The sequence below is a fragment of the Acipenser ruthenus genome, chromosome 19 (assembly GCF_902713425.1).
Source record: "Acipenser ruthenus chromosome 19, fAciRut3.2 maternal haplotype, whole genome shotgun sequence".
Classification (NCBI taxonomy): domain Eukaryota; kingdom Metazoa; phylum Chordata; class Actinopteri; order Acipenseriformes; family Acipenseridae; genus Acipenser; species Acipenser ruthenus.
In genome coordinates, this window is record NC_081207.1 from 21,137,051 (window position 1) to 21,158,001 (window position 20,951).

The 20,951-nt window shown below is 39.4% G+C and overlaps 2 protein-coding genes across 2 annotated transcripts; one reads left to right on the plus strand and one right to left on the minus strand.

Annotated features, from left to right (window-relative positions):
• Window positions 1-12: 12 nt before the first annotated feature.
• On the plus strand, window positions 13-7,430 carry polr2c (RNA polymerase II subunit C). Its single transcript, XM_034040480.3, has 9 exons — window positions 13-278; window positions 908-957; window positions 2,292-2,360; window positions 3,436-3,488; window positions 3,979-4,107; window positions 4,520-4,571; window positions 5,394-5,562; window positions 6,182-6,256; window positions 6,475-7,430. Exons 1-9 carry the CDS (start codon window positions 193-195, stop codon window positions 6,617-6,619), a joined length of 828 nt encoding a protein of 275 aa, XP_033896371.1. The 5' UTR covers window positions 13-192; the 3' UTR covers window positions 6,620-7,430.
• Window positions 7,431-12,444: 5,014 nt separating this feature from the next.
• On the minus strand, window positions 12,445-20,682 carry LOC117424050 (endonuclease/exonuclease/phosphatase family domain-containing protein 1-like). The gene is made up of 8 exons (XM_034040077.3): window positions 20,530-20,682; window positions 17,364-18,188; window positions 17,186-17,237; window positions 16,348-16,458; window positions 15,564-15,692; window positions 15,191-15,317; window positions 13,868-14,068; window positions 12,445-13,141 (listed from the first exon to the last, which is right to left on the minus strand). Exons 2-8 carry the CDS (start codon window positions 18,179-18,181, stop codon window positions 13,026-13,028), a joined length of 1,554 nt encoding a protein of 517 aa, XP_033895968.3. The 5' UTR covers window positions 18,182-18,188; window positions 20,530-20,682; the 3' UTR covers window positions 12,445-13,025.
• Between the last annotated feature and the right edge of the window lie 269 nt (window positions 20,683-20,951).

Here is a 20,951-nt window from a genome sequence, read left to right on the forward strand (position 1 = left end):
TCAACTCTATGCTCAACTTCCACAAAGCAAAAGAGACCGGATGTTCCTCCCTCTATACCGTGTTCTTCCGGCAAGTTTGGTTTGTGTGTGTCAGTGCAGCGGGAGTTGCGTGTGATTCTGCAGGAGTTAAAATCACATTTATTTATAAATAAATCCTAATTTGACCAGGTTTTGGGTAATACGCTTTTGAACATGCCATACGCCAACCAGCCGACGGTAAAAATAACTGAACTGACAGACGAGAATGTGAAGTTTGTCATCGAGAACACAGACTTAGCGTGAGTAGCTATCAATAAACACCAGTACCTGCGTTTTAATATATATGTGTGTGTGTGTGTGTGTATATATATATATATATATATATATATATATATATATATATATATATATAAAATAAAAAACCTAGTCAAGAAAAAAAATAATAATAAAGCCTATCTGAGTTTAACTTAAATCTCTTTTGAATTAAGCCGCTATATCTCATGTCCACGTTACTTAAGTATTTTGACAGCCCGTGATACTAGATTAACTGTCTCATTCCTAACCCAAAACATTAAATAATACACGTTCCTTACCATGTCTAACTGCTTCGTGAAATGGGCACACATTATTGGTCCGAAGTATGTAGAACGGTTAAACTTTAGCCAAGGCATCCGTTTCGTCTTTCAGATCGTTTGTTGCATCCTCCTCGTCCAGGGTGGCTAACTCCACTCAACGCTGCGTGGATTTTTAAATATATATATATTTTTAAGTGCTAAACTTAAATGACCGGTTATTATGTGGGACTTCGTTAAATGCAGTGCAGATAGCGTGCTATCTGAAAACAGGTTTTGAAAACTCACTGGTTAAAGCTTTGTCGGTCCACAAATTAACCCCCTCCCACTTTTTCTTTTTAATTTTAATTCTCCAGGGTGGCAAACTCTATCCGCAGAGTCTTCATGGCAGAAGTCCCAACAATAGGTACGTTTTTATACAAAAACCTTTCCTGTGCTTTTCCGTTTGCGGAATATGGACCATGAAGATTGAGTGTGTTTATTCCTTGTAGAATTTCCAGTAGAAACAGTGTCAGTTTGAGCTGTCAGAGTTAACTTACTTGATGTGTAAATGTGGTTATTACGTGCAAAATCAGAACATCCAAACACATTTCACAAGGTCACCATCACGGAGTGTGACAGAATTATGAATAAAAATTGCAATTACCTGCAAGTGCATATTCTGTGCTGAAAAAAAAAGTATAATTGGCAATAAATGTGAATGGTGTTAAGCATCTGGGCCATAGTTGCACAATTAACAATGAAATGGAGTAGGATGCTACTAATGTCTAAGACATCAAGTTCCTGTAAGTCATTGATCTATATTATAAAATGTGTGTAACTTGGAAATACAATCCCTGTACACCATACTTGCCTCCGTAAGATATGTGAAAAATCACAATGGTTTTCCTACCTATTGCCAGATGTTTTGTAGCACGCACTGTAATGCCCAATATAAAATTACTGAGATCCTGCTTTCCATTGGATGTTGATGAATATTTGCACACAACTCTTACATAGCTTATATAAATCCAGTGGATCACATGACCACAAAAGTGCTCATATACTGCAGAAAAGTGTTTTTTCTAATTTACTTAGTTTGATCAGCCAGTACTCTGTCTAAAGTCTTAAGACCATTTTTATCATATATGCACTTGCATAGGCTCACTGACTCCATATGCGAACTAATTGACCGTCTTAGATAATTTTATCATATTATGAGAGAGTGAGCTTGGAGCCAAATGTGCATTTGTCATGGATGGAATGACCGCATTTCTTTTTATTGTGGATTAATATCAGGTAATCTTAATATGAATTCAAGACTTGGTATGCAAATTACAGGATTGATATGATTACTTTGCCCTGAAGGCCTGCTAAATGGGACCAGGCAGGCTCCTAATATTGGAAAAACAGATACACAATGATAGCGTACTTTATAAATATCATGGTCTTTTTGGACAAACAGAAGACAAATGACTTTTGCACAAACCTACAAAAATAGGTAGCACAATGAGGGATAACTAACCCAATCTGGATAGCCTGCGCACTTGCACAGCTAGTATATACATAATCAACTCAAAGGGAGAATCCTGAAAAACATATTTTATTAGGTTTAAGATGGTAAAATAACAATGGATTCTTCCACTGCCAATTTTGGCATTTCTTGACTGCAAATCCGAGTTGTTCCCTGGTGATGAATGAAATCCTCAGCACCCAGATTGTGCGTCTCAAAATAAGTGTTCTCGCTGTGTTCTCTTCTAGCTATTGATTGGATCCAGATTGATGCGAACTCCTCTGTCCTCCATGATGAATTTGTCGCACACAGAGTGGGTAGGTGTATAGTATATCCAGAGGCATGGAATGGACATTTGTTGGGGTGTGATCTGCTACATGCTAGGGTTGGAACAATAATCGATTATCGTGAGATTATCGATAATGTTTTTGCATCGATAATTGTATTGCGTTGAAAAATAATTATCAATAATCATTTTATCGTCCGTTACCCACTATGATATGCTTGTGTGTAACAGTAACTCTGCATTGAAGCATTAAGACAGGACTGGCGATGGCAACTGCAGAAACTACCAAACCTTCCGAAAATATTTTAGAAAAAAGAATCAGCATCAGTCCTGTGTGGCAGTTTTTTGGAGTGACAGAAAGTGATCCGCAAGGTAATAAGCCCGTCTGTAGGTAGTATGGAAAAGCTGATATTTTTGAATCGCAATTTTTATAATTTGTTTGGTTTTTTTTAAACACTTTTTTTAATAAGTAGCCTATATTTCAAAAGTTGAAAAGCTACCAAACAAACATTTGGTTATATTATTTGTTTTTTTTTATAACCAGCCATTGTTTCATAACTTTTATTAAAGATGCTGGTCTTTTTGAAAATTGTCTAGTTTTATTTCTTCTAAACTCGTAGAGGCAGTTGTCATATTGCTCAAGTATATATAGCTTTAAATTTGGTAAATTCCAAGACATTTTACATATGTTATTTTTTCAGCCGATAATCATGATTATTGTGATAATTTACAGCCGATAATTGATAACTGAAAATGTCATTATCGTCCAACCCTACTACATGCAGGAGATGCAGGAATTGCATCTGTGTTCAAGCTGTGTAATTCAAATAAGTAGGGCTGTCCTGTTCAGATTGAAACAATGGGCAACTGTGATGTTAGCTGGGTACAGGATTAAGTAGACCGGCATAGCCTATAGCACTCTAGCACATACATGTGGTTCTTCCATGAACAGAGCTCTACTGTTAAATCGAAAGCATACAATAACAAAGGCAGGCTGTCTGTCTGCATTGACTATGCATCTCAACTCAGTAAATACTCCGGGCCAGGCCAAGTAAGGCTACTCTGGGACTAGGTTAAAATTCCTGTTTTTTTCTGATTGTTTTTAGGTTTGATCCCTCTGACCAGTGATGATATTGTGGACAAAATGCAGTACTCCAGGGTAGGGCTGTTGTACTTCTTCTGCCAAGAAATAAGAAATTATATACATACAAGGTTGCTTTTTTATCTCTAAATAATGGGGCATATAATTAAAACTTGCTTTTAAAATCTGTATGATTTTAAATTAGCAGTTCCATTTGTGATTGTATTTGCCATACTTTGCACTTGCAGGACAACAAAACTTGCTGCATAGAGGGATGACAGTAGCCCTTCAGGGTGTGCTTCCGTATCCAACACTGCACACATTATTGATGTTTTCAATTGCTGGCCCTGGATCATTGTGAATATGTTGTCATTAATGAATGGTCATGTATCTTGAACGCAGACTTGTAACATTGAATCAGTTCCATATCTGCGGTCTGTGGCCTGATGCCCTAAACTCTATTGAAAGTGTTATAGATAGTAACCCATATACAATTCAATTGTAATGATAGCTTAGCTTCCCTCTGCTCTCTTCCTAAGATCAGTTCCTCCTCTCTTTCTCACTGCAGGACTGCACATGTGACGAGTTCTGTCCAGAATGCTCCGTGGAGCTCACCCTTGATGTCAGGTGCACAGAGGACCAGACGCGACATGTGACCTCCCGCGATCTTCTCTCCAACAACCCCAGGGTCATCCCGGTGAGCGCTCACTACCTTTGTTTACACCTGGCAGTGCGTTATAGAAACTGTAAGTCTACCTTTAATGCAGAGTAAAGGGTTGAGCCTTCTCTGCAAAAAGTTTTACTGTTTAAACCAGTGGATTCTCAAGACAAATGATCTGAACAGATTGTGGACGTCAGCACTTACTGGTGACCACACTCTATGCTTTACTTTGAACATGAAGGCTTGTCAAAGTTTTTGCTTGTTAAAACTTTTACAGCCGTACTGTATCAGGCTCATTTCAGTGAACAATGTGATGTACTGACAGAGGTAGAATTTAAACCTGTTTAATTGAGGGACTCAGACCGTTTCCTGGTTCGTAGCCAGAATAGTTGTTAATGGTCCATTTTAAAACCCTTTTGTGAATTAAACTCAATTTTAACATTCCTAGGTTACTTCACGGAGCCGGGATAATGATCCTAATGATTACGTTGAGCAAGACGGTAAGCATTGAGGGATGTATTTAGAATGTGTCTGCCAAATATTTAAGAATTCCTGTAAGGAAGCTTATACATAATTGTAATTCTACTACCTCTACTTCCACTGCTTATGTCCCATAATCCATTTGAGATAACTGCTTCATATTTTTAATGTTATTGAAACTCTAGTGGGAAAAATCAAACAGCATCTTCACTTTGACCCAAAATGGCTGTCCATATTATGTTCATGTGATTTTATTTGGTTTCTGGATGATGAAGACCTAACGCTTTAAGATACTGGCTTCATACTCTGTATGCAACTGTATTCAGTTATTTTCCAGGTCAAGTTCAGTCATTAGTAATTACCAGTTTGTGTCAGAAATTCACTGCCCCATTGTTTTAACCCTTGGCAATATTGCAGCCAGATCCTCTGGAACCGGGTTCCTGCCATGAAAAATACCCGGATACCCGAGTCTACATTTTCTTTAAATTCTCAAATTATTAATTGATACCCGGGTAGTAAAAAGAGACCCAGGTCGGGTAATTTAAAACACGACGGGTGCCGACCTCTAGTTCACAAACAGTTTCTTCTTAAAATACATTTGAGAGTGACTCAAGTATCACAAGGAGGAAACTGACAATTTGGCTGACCAGATCCAACCTGTCAGTAAATTTAAAATCCTGTTTCGTGCTCCTCATTGCATAAATAAAGTTAACATTATTTTAGTTGTGGGACACATGTCCCATGTATCGTAAAGGGTTAAAAGGTTTTTTTTATTTATTTTTTTCTACTGTGACACCCAATGTCTCATTAAGTAATCCCAGCCATCTCTCTGCTTGTGTTAGATATCCTGCTTGTGAAGCTGCGAAAGGGCCAGGAACTGCGTCTCAGAGCCTACGCCAAAAAGGGCTTTGGGAAGGAACACGCCAAGTGGAACCCCACTGCAGGGGTGTGTTTCGAGTACGACCCGGACAATGCACTCAGACACACTGTCTTCCCTCGTCCAGAGGAATGGTATGTGTAGCAGGGCCTACCTTGGGGCAGGAAATGTACTGTAGATCTGTGAGGAGGAAAACTTCAAAAGATCAAATGTGTCCTTGTACGTTATGAATAATAAATAGGGGCATTTGTAGACACAAGTTACATTTTTAATTTGCATTGGGTTTGCATACATCTTCGTGACGGGGTGCTGTAATAAAGAATGAGTTTGGCATTCATTAAAATGGAAGTGAATTTTAATAATTTTTCAAATGCATGCAGAATTGTATTGCAAACTCTGGCAATTCCATCTACAAAAATTGTAAAGTTACAAAAATAAGTAAACACTTAATGATCCAGTTAAACAAGATGCAATTGTTGTTTAACTAATAGACATGCAGTATTAAAGTTGTCCTGATGGAAATGCTGAGGTCAAACTATTTGTATTTCATTTTGAGAAGCAAAATAATGTTTTAACTGTCATGCTTGTATATTCCATTATAGAATGTCCAATGTCCTGCAAAACAATGTCCACCTGTCCAATGGGCAAATCATAACTTTCAAAACAGTTGAGCAAACCCTTTAATTATCTTATGAATATGGAGAAAAGATAACATTAGATAGTGAATCTTATTGTTTATCTGCGTTTCCTCAGGCCCAAAAGTGAATACTCAGAGATTGATGAAGATGAGGTGCAGGCTCCCTACGACCCCAATGGGAAACCTGAGAGGTGAGCAGCTACTGGTGCACCATCATTTCCTACACTCAGGGAAGCACTGTGCTCAAGTTGACTTAAACTAATCAGACTCACTAATATGAATAAGATCCCCAATTACTTCCATCAACCACACCTTGTATGCAGCTGGTAGAAAACAAATGTGGAACACCCTGCTTTCCTAACATAAGGAGACCTTATTGTCTGTTTTTTTTTTTTTTTTCTCTCTCCAGGTTTTACTACAACGTGGAGTCATGCGGCTCGCTGCGGCCCGAAACCATCGTCTTGTCTGCTCTGGCCGGGTTAAAGAAAAAACTGAGTGACCTGCAGACCCAGCTGAGCCATGAGATACAGAGCGATGTCCTCACTATTAATTAAACTACCCAGAGTTACAGCACTCCGCTGAACTGCCTGCTCTACCACATGATCCCTAGTAACATCAGTGTAATGACAACTTTTCATGTTACCTAGACATCCACTTTGGATTCCAAATTGTAACCTAGACTGAAAGATTTGCAGCTTTGTACACTTTTAGAGCAGGTGGTCTTGCTCCTGGAGGTCAGTGACATCATCATACAGCCCCATTAGCAGTGATATAGCTCCTTGCTAACATGTGATCTTACTGTAACTGAGATACTGACTTTAAACTGAGCTCAGTGGTGATCCTTCAGTGTTTTTGGTTCTTTGTATAAGCTTATCGAGAAAGTTGGGGTTGGAAATGTGATCTTGTCAACTAATGTTATTTTTTTAAGTAGTTTGTGGGATTTAATTTGATCTCTGCTGTAGTTTGTTTCTCTATTTTGAAACAATTGTGAAAACGTTTTGCTTTGTATAAATGAGTTGCTGGGAGTGTCTCAAGCATGATCAAATGTAAAACCAGGTTATTTTTACACGTAATAAAGTTAACTGGTTACTGTATTGTGATGTTTGTTTGATGTGTCAAGGACACTTTTGGAAACAAGTTGTTGCTACCCGGCAGTAGAAAATGCTTAATTGTGTGAAATGAAACCTTAATGTATAGAATTGGAAGGATTGATTTGATTTCCACCCAGACAGAATAAGCCTCTGCTGTTTCTTTTTAGAGCTTTTAACAAGACTAGGGCTATACCAACTGCATCAGCAACCTGTCTGTAGGTGGATTCTCTGTAAAATATTCTAAAAATAAAGTATTTCATCTGATTGATTTCTATACAGTGACTTTAGTTTGCGTCTTTAACTTAACCCCTTTTCTCATGTCTACTAAACATGACCTTACCCTACTCTGTCTCTGCAGCAAGCCTCATTAACTCACTCAAGGGGTTATAGCTAATTCAATATTTCCGTAATGCTTACCTGCTGGGTCTCACATGTGGAGTTTGTAGAAACACTTTATAGCAAACTTGTATTTTCATTAAAAAAAATCTGATACCACTTTACTACTGTAGGTTAAAGAAAGCTGTCTTACTTTCAAGTAATCTGTTATTTCACTTCATAGGTCACCAGAAGAGTGAATTTCTCTCTATCCCTTTAACCCCTTTCATTTCTATAACAAACCAGTAACTTAACTAACTGACTAACATGCTTTACATACAACTAGTGTTATGCTTAGACCCTGATGACACTACAGTTGTAAAACTTAGGCAGTGCAAAAAGGCTACCTGAACACCAAAACTGGATGAAAGGGAACTAGCCATGCTTGGTAAAATAACTGATTTGCTTAATATTATTTGTCTCCTGTGTTGAATGGTAGCATTCTTGGTTATTCAGAAATATTTCCAGACAGCTTACAGTTTATTTATGAAATGGTTAGTTGGGGTGTTCGTCCTAATTTCTGTCTCTACCTAGACAAAAATGTTACAAAGACAGTCGCTCTGTTATATTTGGTAAGCATTCCTGAAGTGTTTTCCACTGGATTTTGGGTGTCCTTCAGTGAAATTCAAACTGGACTCACCAACAACAGGCTCCTAAACAGGCTAAAGAGCACATCAAGGTAGGCTTTCTTTATTCCTTAGATAATGTTTTTTTTATGAAAATGCCCTTAACAAATTAAAATTTACTGTAAACAGGAAATATTTTACCATTTGTCTAATTAATTTCCACCACTTGCGTTCACTTACTAGCATTCAATTCTTTAGGGCGAGGGAGGAGGGGGACGGGGGTCCGGTTCCTAGTTGCTGATTGATCTCTGCAAGTTGGGTCTTAAAGCATCCAAGTGATTAGGTTTGATACCACACTTTGTGTCAAGAAGTGTCTCCTTCCCTCAGTCCTAAGTATGTATCCACTTAATTTCCCACTCTGTCCTCTTGTCCTGGTATTGGTTAGGGTTCACCATGTCTACTCCTTTTAAGATTTTAAAGACTTCAGTCGTGTCTCTCCTAATTCTTCTTCGTTCCAGGCTAAAGCGATTCAGTTCTTTCAGACTATGTTTGTAGCTCACCCCTTAAAGCCCTGGGATTAGTCTAGCTGGACTCTGTCCAGGGCCAACAGTCCCCTTGGTGCTGTGGTGAACTGAATTGGAAACAGTACTCTTAATTGTCTCACCAGTTCATTGTACAACCTTATATCATTTATGTGGGAGGCAGTCTATTTCCACGATACATATGGAGGTAGAGACAGCTGGATAATGGGTATAAATATATGGCTAGAAAAAGAGTTGCATATAGGAGGGGTTTGGGTTCATAACTGGAACACCTGCTGTGCAAAGATGGCCTACACCTTAATCAGAAGGGTGCTGATATTCTGTGTTATTGTCTACTTCTGGGTGTTTTCATTGTGTTGAGCAGAGTCTGGCTAATTTCAAATCTTGAATTGGAGTGATGGTCCTTTTCTGTTGCTTCACTTTAGGACCCCAGGAAATATCCTCTGTTTTCTTGAGAATATGGGGATTCATCTATTGCCTGTTTTTGCTGGTCTCACTGATAAAAGGTAAATTATAAATATATTTTTTAATGTTTTTTTTTTTTCTATTGTGCAGGTTTTAAACTTGGTTACAGTTGTCTCGTTACAAGTGGGAAATTCACATAACTTTTGCTTATTTTGGTTTGAAATCAGAGCAGAACATATAGATAGGAATGTCTTCCTTAGGGACATGAGAGGGAAAAAAATGAAATTAGGTTTATAATGGTGGCGTCAATCATCCATAACTATTAAACCCAAAAGTGCTAAATTTTGAGGCTGTGTGGTCCAGTGGTTAAAGAAAAGAAAACCAGGAGGTTCCCGGTTCAAATCCCACCTCATTATGTGACCCTGAGCAAGTCACTTAACCTCCTTGTGCTCCGTCTTTTGGGTGAGACGTAATTGTAAGTGACTCTGCAGCTGATGCATAGTTCACACACCCTAGTCTCTGTATGTCACCTTGGATAAAGGCGTCTGCTAAATAAACAAATAATAATAATAATAAATAACTTCAATGACAGTCTTTCTCAATGTCTTAAATGTTGAAAAGAGTTTGGATTCACATGCTTAGATCATTGGGTGTATGCAGATTGATCTCTTAATGGTCCCATTATGAGGTACCTCTGTGTGTGTGTGCTAATTATCCACGAATAGGACATAACCACAAGTCACATGGGCAAGAAAAAAGTGAATAAGTATGTGAATCTAAAATCATTTCTGCATTCAAGACCTTGAGAAAGACTTTGTCATTGAAGTTATTTAATTTCTTTCAATGTAAGGATCTACAGTGTTGCAGGTTCAAGGTAATCTTTACCTTTGCTTGAGAAGCTGTTCATAGTATTTTCTGGCTTGCGTGCCTGCAATTACAATGCTGCTGCATCTTACGCCGAAAGATTAGTGTAACTTGTAGAGCTTGGTTTCCATTCTGTTATGCCTCAACTGACAAACTGAACTAAATCAATACCAAGTGATTGTAACTTGTACTTAAAAACGTGTTACTGTTATCATGCAAGATCTGTGACAAAATAAAGCAAAATGAAATTGGGGATCAAAGCTGTGTAACTTTGACCCCTTTACAGACACCAGCAGTTATGAAATTGGCTATGTTTGCATTCAGATGCAGGCTTGTTTTAATACCAGTTGTTAATATAGAATACAACTGACAATAATAATAAAAATGGTCATATGGTAGGATGATAGTCATCACGCAAATGTTGTCATCTAAAGCCCTCAACTACTGGTTTAATGAGACAGGGGCCTCACAGTTTCAAACTGTGGTGACGTGTCTGAATTCAAGAAGCCCTTCTAATTGAACCTGGAAAGAGCTATTTTATCAGCTTCTGCACAGCAAGTTCAACCCCTGACCAGTGGTACTCATGTGCGACTGCTGCAGTCCACCCTCATCCAGATTCTTATTCCAACGAGATCCATCAAACAATAAATGCCTGGTTAGGACAAGGCTCTGGACTGATCAGTTCAGTGATTAAGATCCTGAACTTGAATGAAAATACAAATCATAGTTGTGGTTGGTTAGTTCCCTAAGGAAAGGTTCTGTAAATCTCAAAGGGATCTCGGTTAACCGATACAGCATTAATACTGAATGAGGTGATACTGTAGTTTAAGACTAAAGGACAGCAGGATGGGGATTTTGCTTACAAGTGTTGGACGAAAATTAAATATTTACTATGGATGCTGTTTCACCTTTTGGAACTACCATGGGGAGTATATTTCCAGAAGTTATTGGTCTTTTCCACAATCTGATTTTTTCCACAGGTATCAAGTGCTATGTACTGAAGGCCCACTTGTGCCATTTTGCCCATTTTAAGGTAATTTTTTCCTACTTTTCATCATTTTTTAAATATGAGCATGTCACAGGATGGCTTGTGCGGTGACGTCAGACCCGGAACAGAAACACACAGAGTGGTAAGCGAATGGTGAATGGCGCTGTTGCACCGGTTTATTGTAAATTACCAAATAAAACAGCTGAACAAAAACGAAAAACACTTAACAAAACAAACTGAGCATTGGCCACAATAAATAGACAGACAAAACAGACGAAACAAAACCAAACAGCGGACGAACAAACAAATACCGTGCTGGTGCTTCCATCACGAAACAGCAATTGTTATTGTACTTTAAAGTTTCCTTCCTACTTTCTCCCTCCTGTTCTGCACTCTTGAACACACACAACCCCGAGTGAGTGAAACGCGCACCTATATATACAGTTGTGCCGGGATTCAATCACAAATTAATTATTCACTTGAATCCCAGCGCGTGAACTAATTTGTGCAATCCCTGTGCTCACATACTATTACATACTTTATCTGCATGTGAAGTGATTGTGCAATCCCCGTGCCTAAATACTATATATTTTAACAACACTTCTGCTAAATATCCCACATTATATCCCGTGCACCAATATATATACACCAACATTAACACCACATGCAACATATAAACATAAAATACACACAGGGCAAGGCAGACTGCCACAGAGCACTACACTGAATAGTGCTGAATTTAGAAATACTAAAAGCAGCTAAAATTCAATGGCATATGTTTCAATATTTTAGTATTTCTAAATTCAGCACCATCTTTAAACAATATTATCGTTTAATATTTTCTCGCACCTCTTAATGCTTAACATGCTGAACAATAGTTTAAATGTAGCAACAAGTTAATTTCTGCAAATACACTTTATGGTATTTCCCCGCCCCTCCCCCCCACCCCCCCAAAAAACAAACAAAAACTACTTCCTTAGTGAATATTTAATTTGTGACTGTTGTTGGGGGCAAAAGTACCATCTTATAAATCCTTGTCCTATAATAATAATAATAATAATAATAATAATAATAATAATAATATAACAACATCAAAAACATTTTGTACATGTAATAATACATGTAAGCAGAAGTTCTTCATTCTTGACCCTCAACACTGAGCAGTCTCTTTTATCACTATAGTAAATGCTACTGCACAGGCACAGGGTGACAAGGTATTTACAATATGGAGGTTCATGGTAGCAGTAAGATACCAATTCATTTGTATCTGGTTCAGCTGACCCACGCATTGCACAATAACACAAAGCAAATTAAATATCTACTTACTGAAGCGGTTTTTCATTTTAGCTGACGAGTTGTTCAGTTGTAGCAGGCAGCAATGTAACAAAAGGCACAGGGCAGTGACATCACTTCCCTAGCAACAAGCCTCCTATGTTGGGAATGGGTTCTTTCAATGCAGCAGGTTTGTGCATTTCAGAAAGGAGAGGAAGACTCGTGAAATTAGTTGGTGACAAGCTGATGAGAAGCAATTACCCTTCACAGTATGAATTAAAATGGTGTGCTGCTTTTTAATGTGAAAATTTAGAAAAGGCAAGTCAACAAAGTTTAAAAAAATATTTACGATATATTCATAAGTGAAATGGAATTAATACACTGGGCCGATAAACAGCCTGCGGGTAAAGTAAAGTACAAAATAATTCCCTGTTCAGACCAAATAAATACTTGCAAGAGATCATGAGGGTCGTCAACAGTGGACGGATCTTACTACATGCTGTTTACTTTAATAGTGTTACCATATCATTCTCCTCTCATAATTTTTTTTTAATAATTCTATGCAGGCACATAAAATTCTGTTACTCATTCCTGCTTTCCATCAGCCGTAATCGGTTTGGATCTGGTCAGTTACGTTGGTATGAATTAACAATAATTCTGAAATAAAACAAACAAAAAAAAGAAAACCACCCGCTATAGACCAGATTATAGAAGAATTCCCACAGAAAAAGCAATTGAAACAAAAGTCTCCTGAGCAAAGTTTTTGCCATTTGACAAGTTTTCTGCTTTCCGCCCATATTGGGCAAGTCAAAAGTTACTGTGACATTAGAGTGGTCAGCAACAGTGATGTCGATTGGCTACTTCATATAAAGCTCCACCCACACTGGGCAGTGAGTGGACACTATGCCTCCCCAGGACCATCCGTCAGGGATCCAGGGACTGCTCAGACCCAATCGTATCACCCCCCAGCGACCTGAGAACAAATACAAACATACTTAATAAACTAAATATCTACCAGGAATTAGACAACAATGTATTTCTGCGTGGCTTCGTTTAACGTTTCAGTTTTTCCTGGGGCCTGTGGATCTCTGACCTCTAATGGTGGGTGCCTCTGTTTAGCAGGTTCATCACCTTTCCTGACAAATTGAGATCTACAGTTCCTGCCCACAGCAGGGTATAGTAATTAGTTTACATTCCTCTATCGCTTTTGTGGGTGGTTGTGGCAGGTCTCCCACTAGGGTCCATTGCAAAACTAAACAAACTCAAAATCCATTTTAAAACGTGACACTTTTATAATTGACACATGCACCTGGGCTTTCCCAGTGCCATGTGGCTACAGGTGTCAGTCCTACACCCAAAACCTCTGCACTGTCACTACGCCTTGCTCTGATGCATACTTGCTCTAATATTTCAAACAGAGCCCCTGCAAGCCCAAATGCCAATCTAACTCTCCCACGTGTATCCCTAGTGATACAACCCAAAGAAGAAACATAGGGTCTTCATTTAACAGGGGTTCCCCAATAATAACAGTGAGTCAATGCGCTCACCATCAGCACTGACCAACCAGAAAAGAATCCCCAGTTAAGAACCAGCCACAACCACATCTTTACATTGCCTGTCCTTTTCGATTTGTAAGTAAGTGTGTGAGCTTGTGTTATTTGTCTGGGTGTGAATATGTGCTTGCCTCTGCCGGATGTACCTGTGTAAGAGTCCTGTGCTGTGTGACTGGCCCAGATGTTTTGCAGTGAACCTTCCCCCTCCCCACCATTTCCCGTCAGCTCGGTGGAACAGTCGGCAGAGACCAGGGGCTCCAGCTGTTTTTCCCTCAGCACAGCAAACTCACTGGCGTCCGGGCTCAGACCCAAGTGACCCAAAGTCAGCAGCGCCTTCTCAAACAAATCTGAAACAACAGTTTTGACATTAACATGTACAGCAGCAGTGGTGGTAGGATGTGGGGATACCATTTAGCCTTGTGTATCCAACCTGTTTGAACTGAAGGAAATATACAAGACAGAATGGGTCCAGATTTCACCAACAAGATGTAACACACTAGTTAAGAATAAACGTTTAAAAGTCGTAATAAAAGCAAAAGGAGGACACATGAAATATTAAAGCAGGGGTGCCAATACTTTTATCATGAATGAATACTTTAAATGAAATAAGTTTTTGTTTTTTGATAAGGAGTATTAGTTAAATTGCTAGAAATTGTGTATTTTGCCTTTTATTTTATTAAAAAGAGGCTAAAGCTTACTAAATGCTTATCCTTCTGTTACCTTGAATTATGGTACAATAGCATAGGATGTCAATACTTTTGTCTGTGACCGTATAGTTTTTTTGCGTAAGTATTTGCTATAGCAAGTTAAAGAAAGCTCTGTTTGCATGCCATATCCTTCAAAGATCATGATTTAGAACAGAGTGGTAACTGATAACATTTTTAATATTCTAATATGACCAAATGCATTGACATATATAGTTATCTGACCAGCATTCTTTGCTGCAGTAACAGACTTACAAAGATGTGGTTCTCTGTATACCCAGCTGCAAGCTAAGCTAGTGTGCCCACACAAGTAATACTTTCAAGCATCTGAAATTCAGTATGAGACACTCTATCAGAAGCTCACAGGTCCAAATACTGCAGCTGATACTGGCTGGGGACTTTGATACTGGCTGGGGACATTGATACCGGCATTTAAAAGACAAAAGCATGTTTAAGAAAGTGAAAAGGATTGGAGTATATTTAATTGATCTAAAAGGTGACGTATCAAAATACCATCTTCCTTTAAATCACTAAAGTGTTGTACATATTTACACAGGCAGGGATGCACTAAAGAGATTTGCTTGCACTGTTAGATGCTTGATTTTTCATAACCTTACTTCTCAAATTTTTATCTCTGTGTCTGCATTTAGAGCCGCCATGGTTTAGATGAAATAAATAGTCCCCTATTGGCTTCAGAGCACTGGCATAGAAATGGTTCAATTGAAATAAGCTCAGCAGTATTGATTCTACCCTGACACCAGTTACCTTGAAGGAAGGGCTTCAGAGGTTCCAGTTTCAGCAGGTCCAGAGAGGCTTCTGCAGGCTGTCCAGTTCTGGCCGGGGAGTCAGGCCTCAGGTGCAGGTTGATGAGGCTGAATTCTAGATCTCCCATCTGGACACAGTAACAGCAGCATTACAGTAAACCAGCCATTGCTGGGGCAATCAGCAACACTTTCTATCTCGATAACTAGCTAGCTCATCTTTAGGAATTATACAAGATAAAGGCCAGCACAGTTAATGGTTTAACAAATTTATTGACTTTGACAATATGTGTTCATTGTATCTGGGTTCAAATGGTAAAAGCTATCAAGTTCCCAGTAACTTGTATTCCTGGCTGAATTAGCCAGCAGAGCCCTACCTTGAAGCTCCCCAGCAGTGGCTGGCTGTGCGGCCCACTCACTCCTTCTTTTTGGGTCTCCACGGTGACGGCTTGGAGCAACTCTAACCCAGAACTGCAGTCCCATAGGAAGGCCACCCTTTCTACTTCCTGTAAGGAGAACGTTAGTCAGATACTTTTGTGTGGGTCTTTAAAGAGTAAGTAACTGGGTTCCAAAAATATGCCGTTACATGTCCCCACGTGTTGCTACAACTGTTTAAATAATGTACCTGTAATTATACTTTTCATTGATAACATACTGACAACTTTTTACACTTATAACTTTAAAGTCTTTTTCAAAGCTGTTTTCAAAATGGCCACTTTAGTGCACTGATAGTGTAAGGATTATTTCCCACATTGTCAAACAGGTAACACAGCAATAACGATCCATGATGTGGTACGGACAAGAAAGGCCAGAGTACTACTACTTTTTTTTTTATCACTCTTCCTGCAGTGATTTAGAGGACAGATCTCAAACCCCAGTGCACTAGAGCGTCCATTTTGAAAAGAGCTTTGAAACAGATTTTAAAGTTATAAGTGTAAAAAGTTGTCAGGATGTTAACAATGAAAATAAAAATTACAGGTACATTATTTAAACGGGAATGCAGATGAACACATAGATCAGGTGCTGATTAAGTGGCTCAATAAATGTGTGGTTCAAGGGAATAACATTAAGAGTCTCCTTGTGTCTTAGACATCCCCCCCCCCAACGGTGAATACACAAGTCCAGTCCACCATAAGTTCACTGAGCCTCACAGAGCTTTACCTGAGTCTCTTGTCCCTGGGGAGCGTCTATCAGAACGTAACGCCAGGTCCCCCTGTCTCCCGGCCACTTGCGTACACCTGCAGTGCTGGGCTTCTCCAGCTCCAGACAAACCTGAGATTTGACAAAGTAAAAATCAGTTACAGTATCTACCAAAAAACAACAACAACTATGTATAAAAGTTTAACTTAGTTCTCCCATGTTTTCCCTTAGGTTAAACAATACTTTGAAAAGCAGGAATAAACTTCCAACCCTCTCTCTTATCAATAGCATCGTGAACTGCAATCTTGATTTACTTAATTAAACAATTTTAACTTAATATACAGTAATTATTGTGCATACTGTGCTGAGGTTTTACTTCCAGCTAGGTATTCAGTAAGACACCAATAAAAGTGTGTTCCAATCCCAAGTCCCTTATAAAAGCTTCCCATAGTAAAAGTATAGCAAAGTGTAATAAAGCATAGTGAAAGCATGCTAAAGCAAAGGTAAGCCTTGTAAATCCTAGAGAGGTATGATAAAGCATATTCAAAGACATGGCAAACCAGGGTAAACTATAATAATGCATGGTATAACCATGTATAATGTTCATCAACACTTACAAAAACACAGATATATCAATCTGGTTAGATATTTTTTCACCCTACAGCAGCAATTGATAATCACCTCCTTTTTATACAATAATTCCACCAAGAAAAATACCAGATTTGAAGTGTTTTTTGTTTTTGATCTCTGGAAGAAACAGATCAATGACAAGTAGTATCCAGCAGACCCCCTGCCCCACTGTAAAAGAATTCAAAGAAAGTGAAAGAAAGTCAAATCTGAAGCTTTGAGCATGTCTTACCTTCTCAAGAGCTTCTTCCTGTAAAACCTCTTGCACAGCCAGCAGCTGGATCCTGACACCGGGAGAAAATAAATTACTACTCCATCTCTGATTCTCCAGAAACACAGTACATTCCAGAGCACATGACTTCCCAATACTGAGGTATCTCAGTGCTAACCCTTCAGTGGAGTCCACTCACCCGTTCTCCAGCAGTGTCCTGCATATCACCTCCCGCACCCCAGGGTTCTGGGCTTTCTCTGTGCTGAACTCTCTCAGGTTCCAGCTGGCCACCCGCAACACTGGCCTGCCATTGTGCACCCCAGAGAAGGGCTGGGAGAGAGGACGCACGGGGACTACCCAGCCCGGGGGGAGCCCCATATCCACCTCCCGGAGGCTGTGAAAGGAGGCAGCTGCATTGGGCCTGCCCAGCCCCTCTCTCCACAAGTCTGGGTAAGTGGAGGCAGGCCTGGGGAGCCCCACAGTAATTTGGGGTAGAAGGCGGGCGAGTAGGGCGGGGTCGACCCCCTTGATGTTGCCAAGCTCCGCAGCCCTCCTGAAAGGCCCTTGCGTGGTCCGGTGGAACAGGATCCCCTGGGCAACCTCCTCAGTAACCCCAGCCAGCCCCTGGATTTGTCCCAGTGAGGCCCTGTTGATGTCTACTCTAGTGGAGGAGAGGAGGTCCAAGCTGAACAGGTTAGGGGCCGACCCTGACTCCCCAACAAACACCTCGGATTTCATTTGCGCCATCCTGGTGGCGCCCATCCCAGTGACCAGTGCCAGGTCCTCCACCTTGCGGAAGCCCCCGATCCGGGTCCGGTAAGCCACAATGTCCCGGGCCAGGGTGCGACCCACCCCACGCAGGGTCATCAGCTCTTCCTCTGAGGCCCGGTTCAGGTCCACACGACCCGGCCCGAGAAGCTCTGCAAAGTTACATGCTGCACTCAGCTGGTGCTTGTTCTTCAGTGGCCGCTGAGATGTCTTGCTTCCAGGATTGTAGCAGCTCAGGGATTGTCCCATTGGTGCCCTGAAAGAGAGAGAGGGAGTCCAGTGCTGTGATAGTCATGTTCCCATATTACAATGAGACCAACTTAACTAGTAATTCAAGTGTTGTCTTCCTAGAACATTTTAGTTACAATGCGGTAGTGTACAGATCACACAATAGTCTTGTCTCCCTCAATGAAACAACCTAACATTAAGACATTCTGTAAATAATATCAAAATGGCTTGCATGCAAATAATGCTAATTACAGTTGAACGTCGCATAGCCGTTTGCTTAAATAGCCGACGCAATATTCAAACCGAGCAGCTTATTGGCTGTTGGCAATATCAAGAAAGAGTGCAAAGTACCGTGACAGAGTTATTAAGAAAACAGAACCAGGGAAGCAGGGACTTCTACAGTTAAGAAAGAAGCCATCAGTTGCAGGTTACTGTACATTTACAAATTGTTTTGTAATTTTTTTTTAAAAAAAGCTTTGCGTGGAGATGGCTTATAGCAAACCCCATAGCAACACTGTGTATTTGTAGCCTAATTAATCTCATTTGCGTTTGCTTACTTTTAAAGTGTTGTTTTTGTTCACTAACCTATTTATGGATGTGTAAATGATTTTTCTATAGATGTTTGCAAATCCGACTTTTTCACATATCCGCCTATACCCCAGTCCACAGGGGGTCGGATATGCGACGTTGTACTGTACTTTATATGTTTGTCATAGTAATTAGTCCTCAAACGTATTGTTTAAATCTATCATTTAAACTACAACTGATTGTAGACTGGTTGTAACAGTGTGGAGTAGTGGTTAGGGCTTTGGACTCTAGACTAGAGGGTTGTGGGTTCAATCTCAGTTGGAAGACACTGCTGCTGTACCCTTGAGCAAGGTACTTTACCTAGATTGCTCCAGTAAAAACCCAACTGTATAAATAGGTAATTGTATGTAAAAATAATGTGATATCTTGTAACAATTATAAGTTGCCCTGGATAAGGGCATCTCCTAAGAAATAAATAATAAAATAATAATTATTCATTGTAATCCCTGCATTTACCAGTATTTTACAAAGCAATCTGTTTAATAGATGACCAATCAGATCATTTCATTCACAGCGCAAGACTATGTTTAATTGTGGTAGATGAAAATATAATTACATTTTGTAAGAAAGGCAGCAAATCATATTTTATAATGAACAGACTTCTTTCAGTTTTCATTTATAACATCAGTTGGCAAAAAAAAAACAAAAAAAAACAAAAAAACCTGAAAGGGTGTTGACATGCACTGTGTGACCCACAACACTACCACAGTGGTAAAATGTTCATATTTTGACACAGCAATGGTATTAGGATGGTATAAACCAAAATATTTGGTTGCACTGACAGTAACAGTATGCAACTGTATCTGGATCACAGTGCAGTATGTTCTACAAATCTTCAGTAATGGTATTGTTGGGTAATATTTTGTTTTTTATTTATAATAATTCAGTGTTATTGTTATTTATATTATTGTTAACAATAGTATAACTGGTTCATCTGGTCATTCAAGCTCAATGGACTTTGTATACATGCTATGTACAAAACTCAAATACCAAATACCGATCCCATTCTGAATGGCTCCATCAGAACACATTACAAATACTGAATAATATATGGTTCCTGGATAAGGCACTCTGCTGTAAATATTCCCTCTCTATACATCCTCCTGACAGAGCCCTGTGCAATGTAAGTAAGGCCGCGCTAATGAATAAAGACATTCAGGTTTTTCCAGTGCAGCGGCAGTGTACATCAGTGAGCTGAGCCTGCACACAAGCAGGATACTGCAAGGCAGGAAGAAACGCAGTAACCTGGGCATCCCTGCTGTAGAAACCTGCCAGGATAGACGTCACCAAATAAACAAACGAGGTAAAAGCATAGCATAGTGTGGTAAAATATAGTCAAAGAATAGGGAAGGCACTCAGTGGCTGAATATGTAACTTAGTCAAATTCTTTGGCATTCATTTTGACAGAGAAACACTTCTCGTATACACGTTGGTTTTAGTATTACTGCATACTGTATTATTCAGTGTTTAATAGTGAGAAACACTGCAAGGCCTAGTAAAATCATGGTTAAGCATGGTAAAAGTACCTGTGTAAACATTTAAAAGGTTAATTAACTAATTTCTACTGATTCATGAGGTGGTCTTCCCAAAAGTGCTGTAGTCTATATTGTATTGTGTTTAACATTTCACTAAAGGTAGGCTGTTATGTTTAAGGAACACTGACACCCTGTACCTTAATAATGAACTCGAAATCACCCCATTCCCAGCACTGTCACCCTGCACCTAAAGTACTGCCAACTGAGAGAAGTAGAAGCTGTATAAAAGTCAAATAAATACCTTACCTGTCTATATAAGCTTCTGAAGTTCTTCAAAATGAAAAAAATCTTTTTAGCATGTTTTTTTTAAAGCCAGCCATGAAAATGAATCACATATCTGAAAGTGCATGGACACTGTGGAGTCGTATCTCCCTGGGGCAAAGTTTCCTTGGAGTGCCAGGGAAGCTATGTGATTTTTTTCAACATAAAACAAGCTTGCTTAACTGTTTCACTGCTGATAACAACCACACAATATTTGAGTATCTCTTTGATAAGGGCTGCAGTGTGGGAGGCAGTTGTTTGAGTAGTTCAGTGTTTAGAGGGCTAGGCTGCAGTGAGGAAGGTAGTGGGTATGAGTAGCTCAATGATTTGTAATAGTTTCAAAGAAGCCACTTCCTGTTTCTGTAATAAAAATTAATAAATCAATAAATACAATCTCAGTATCAAAG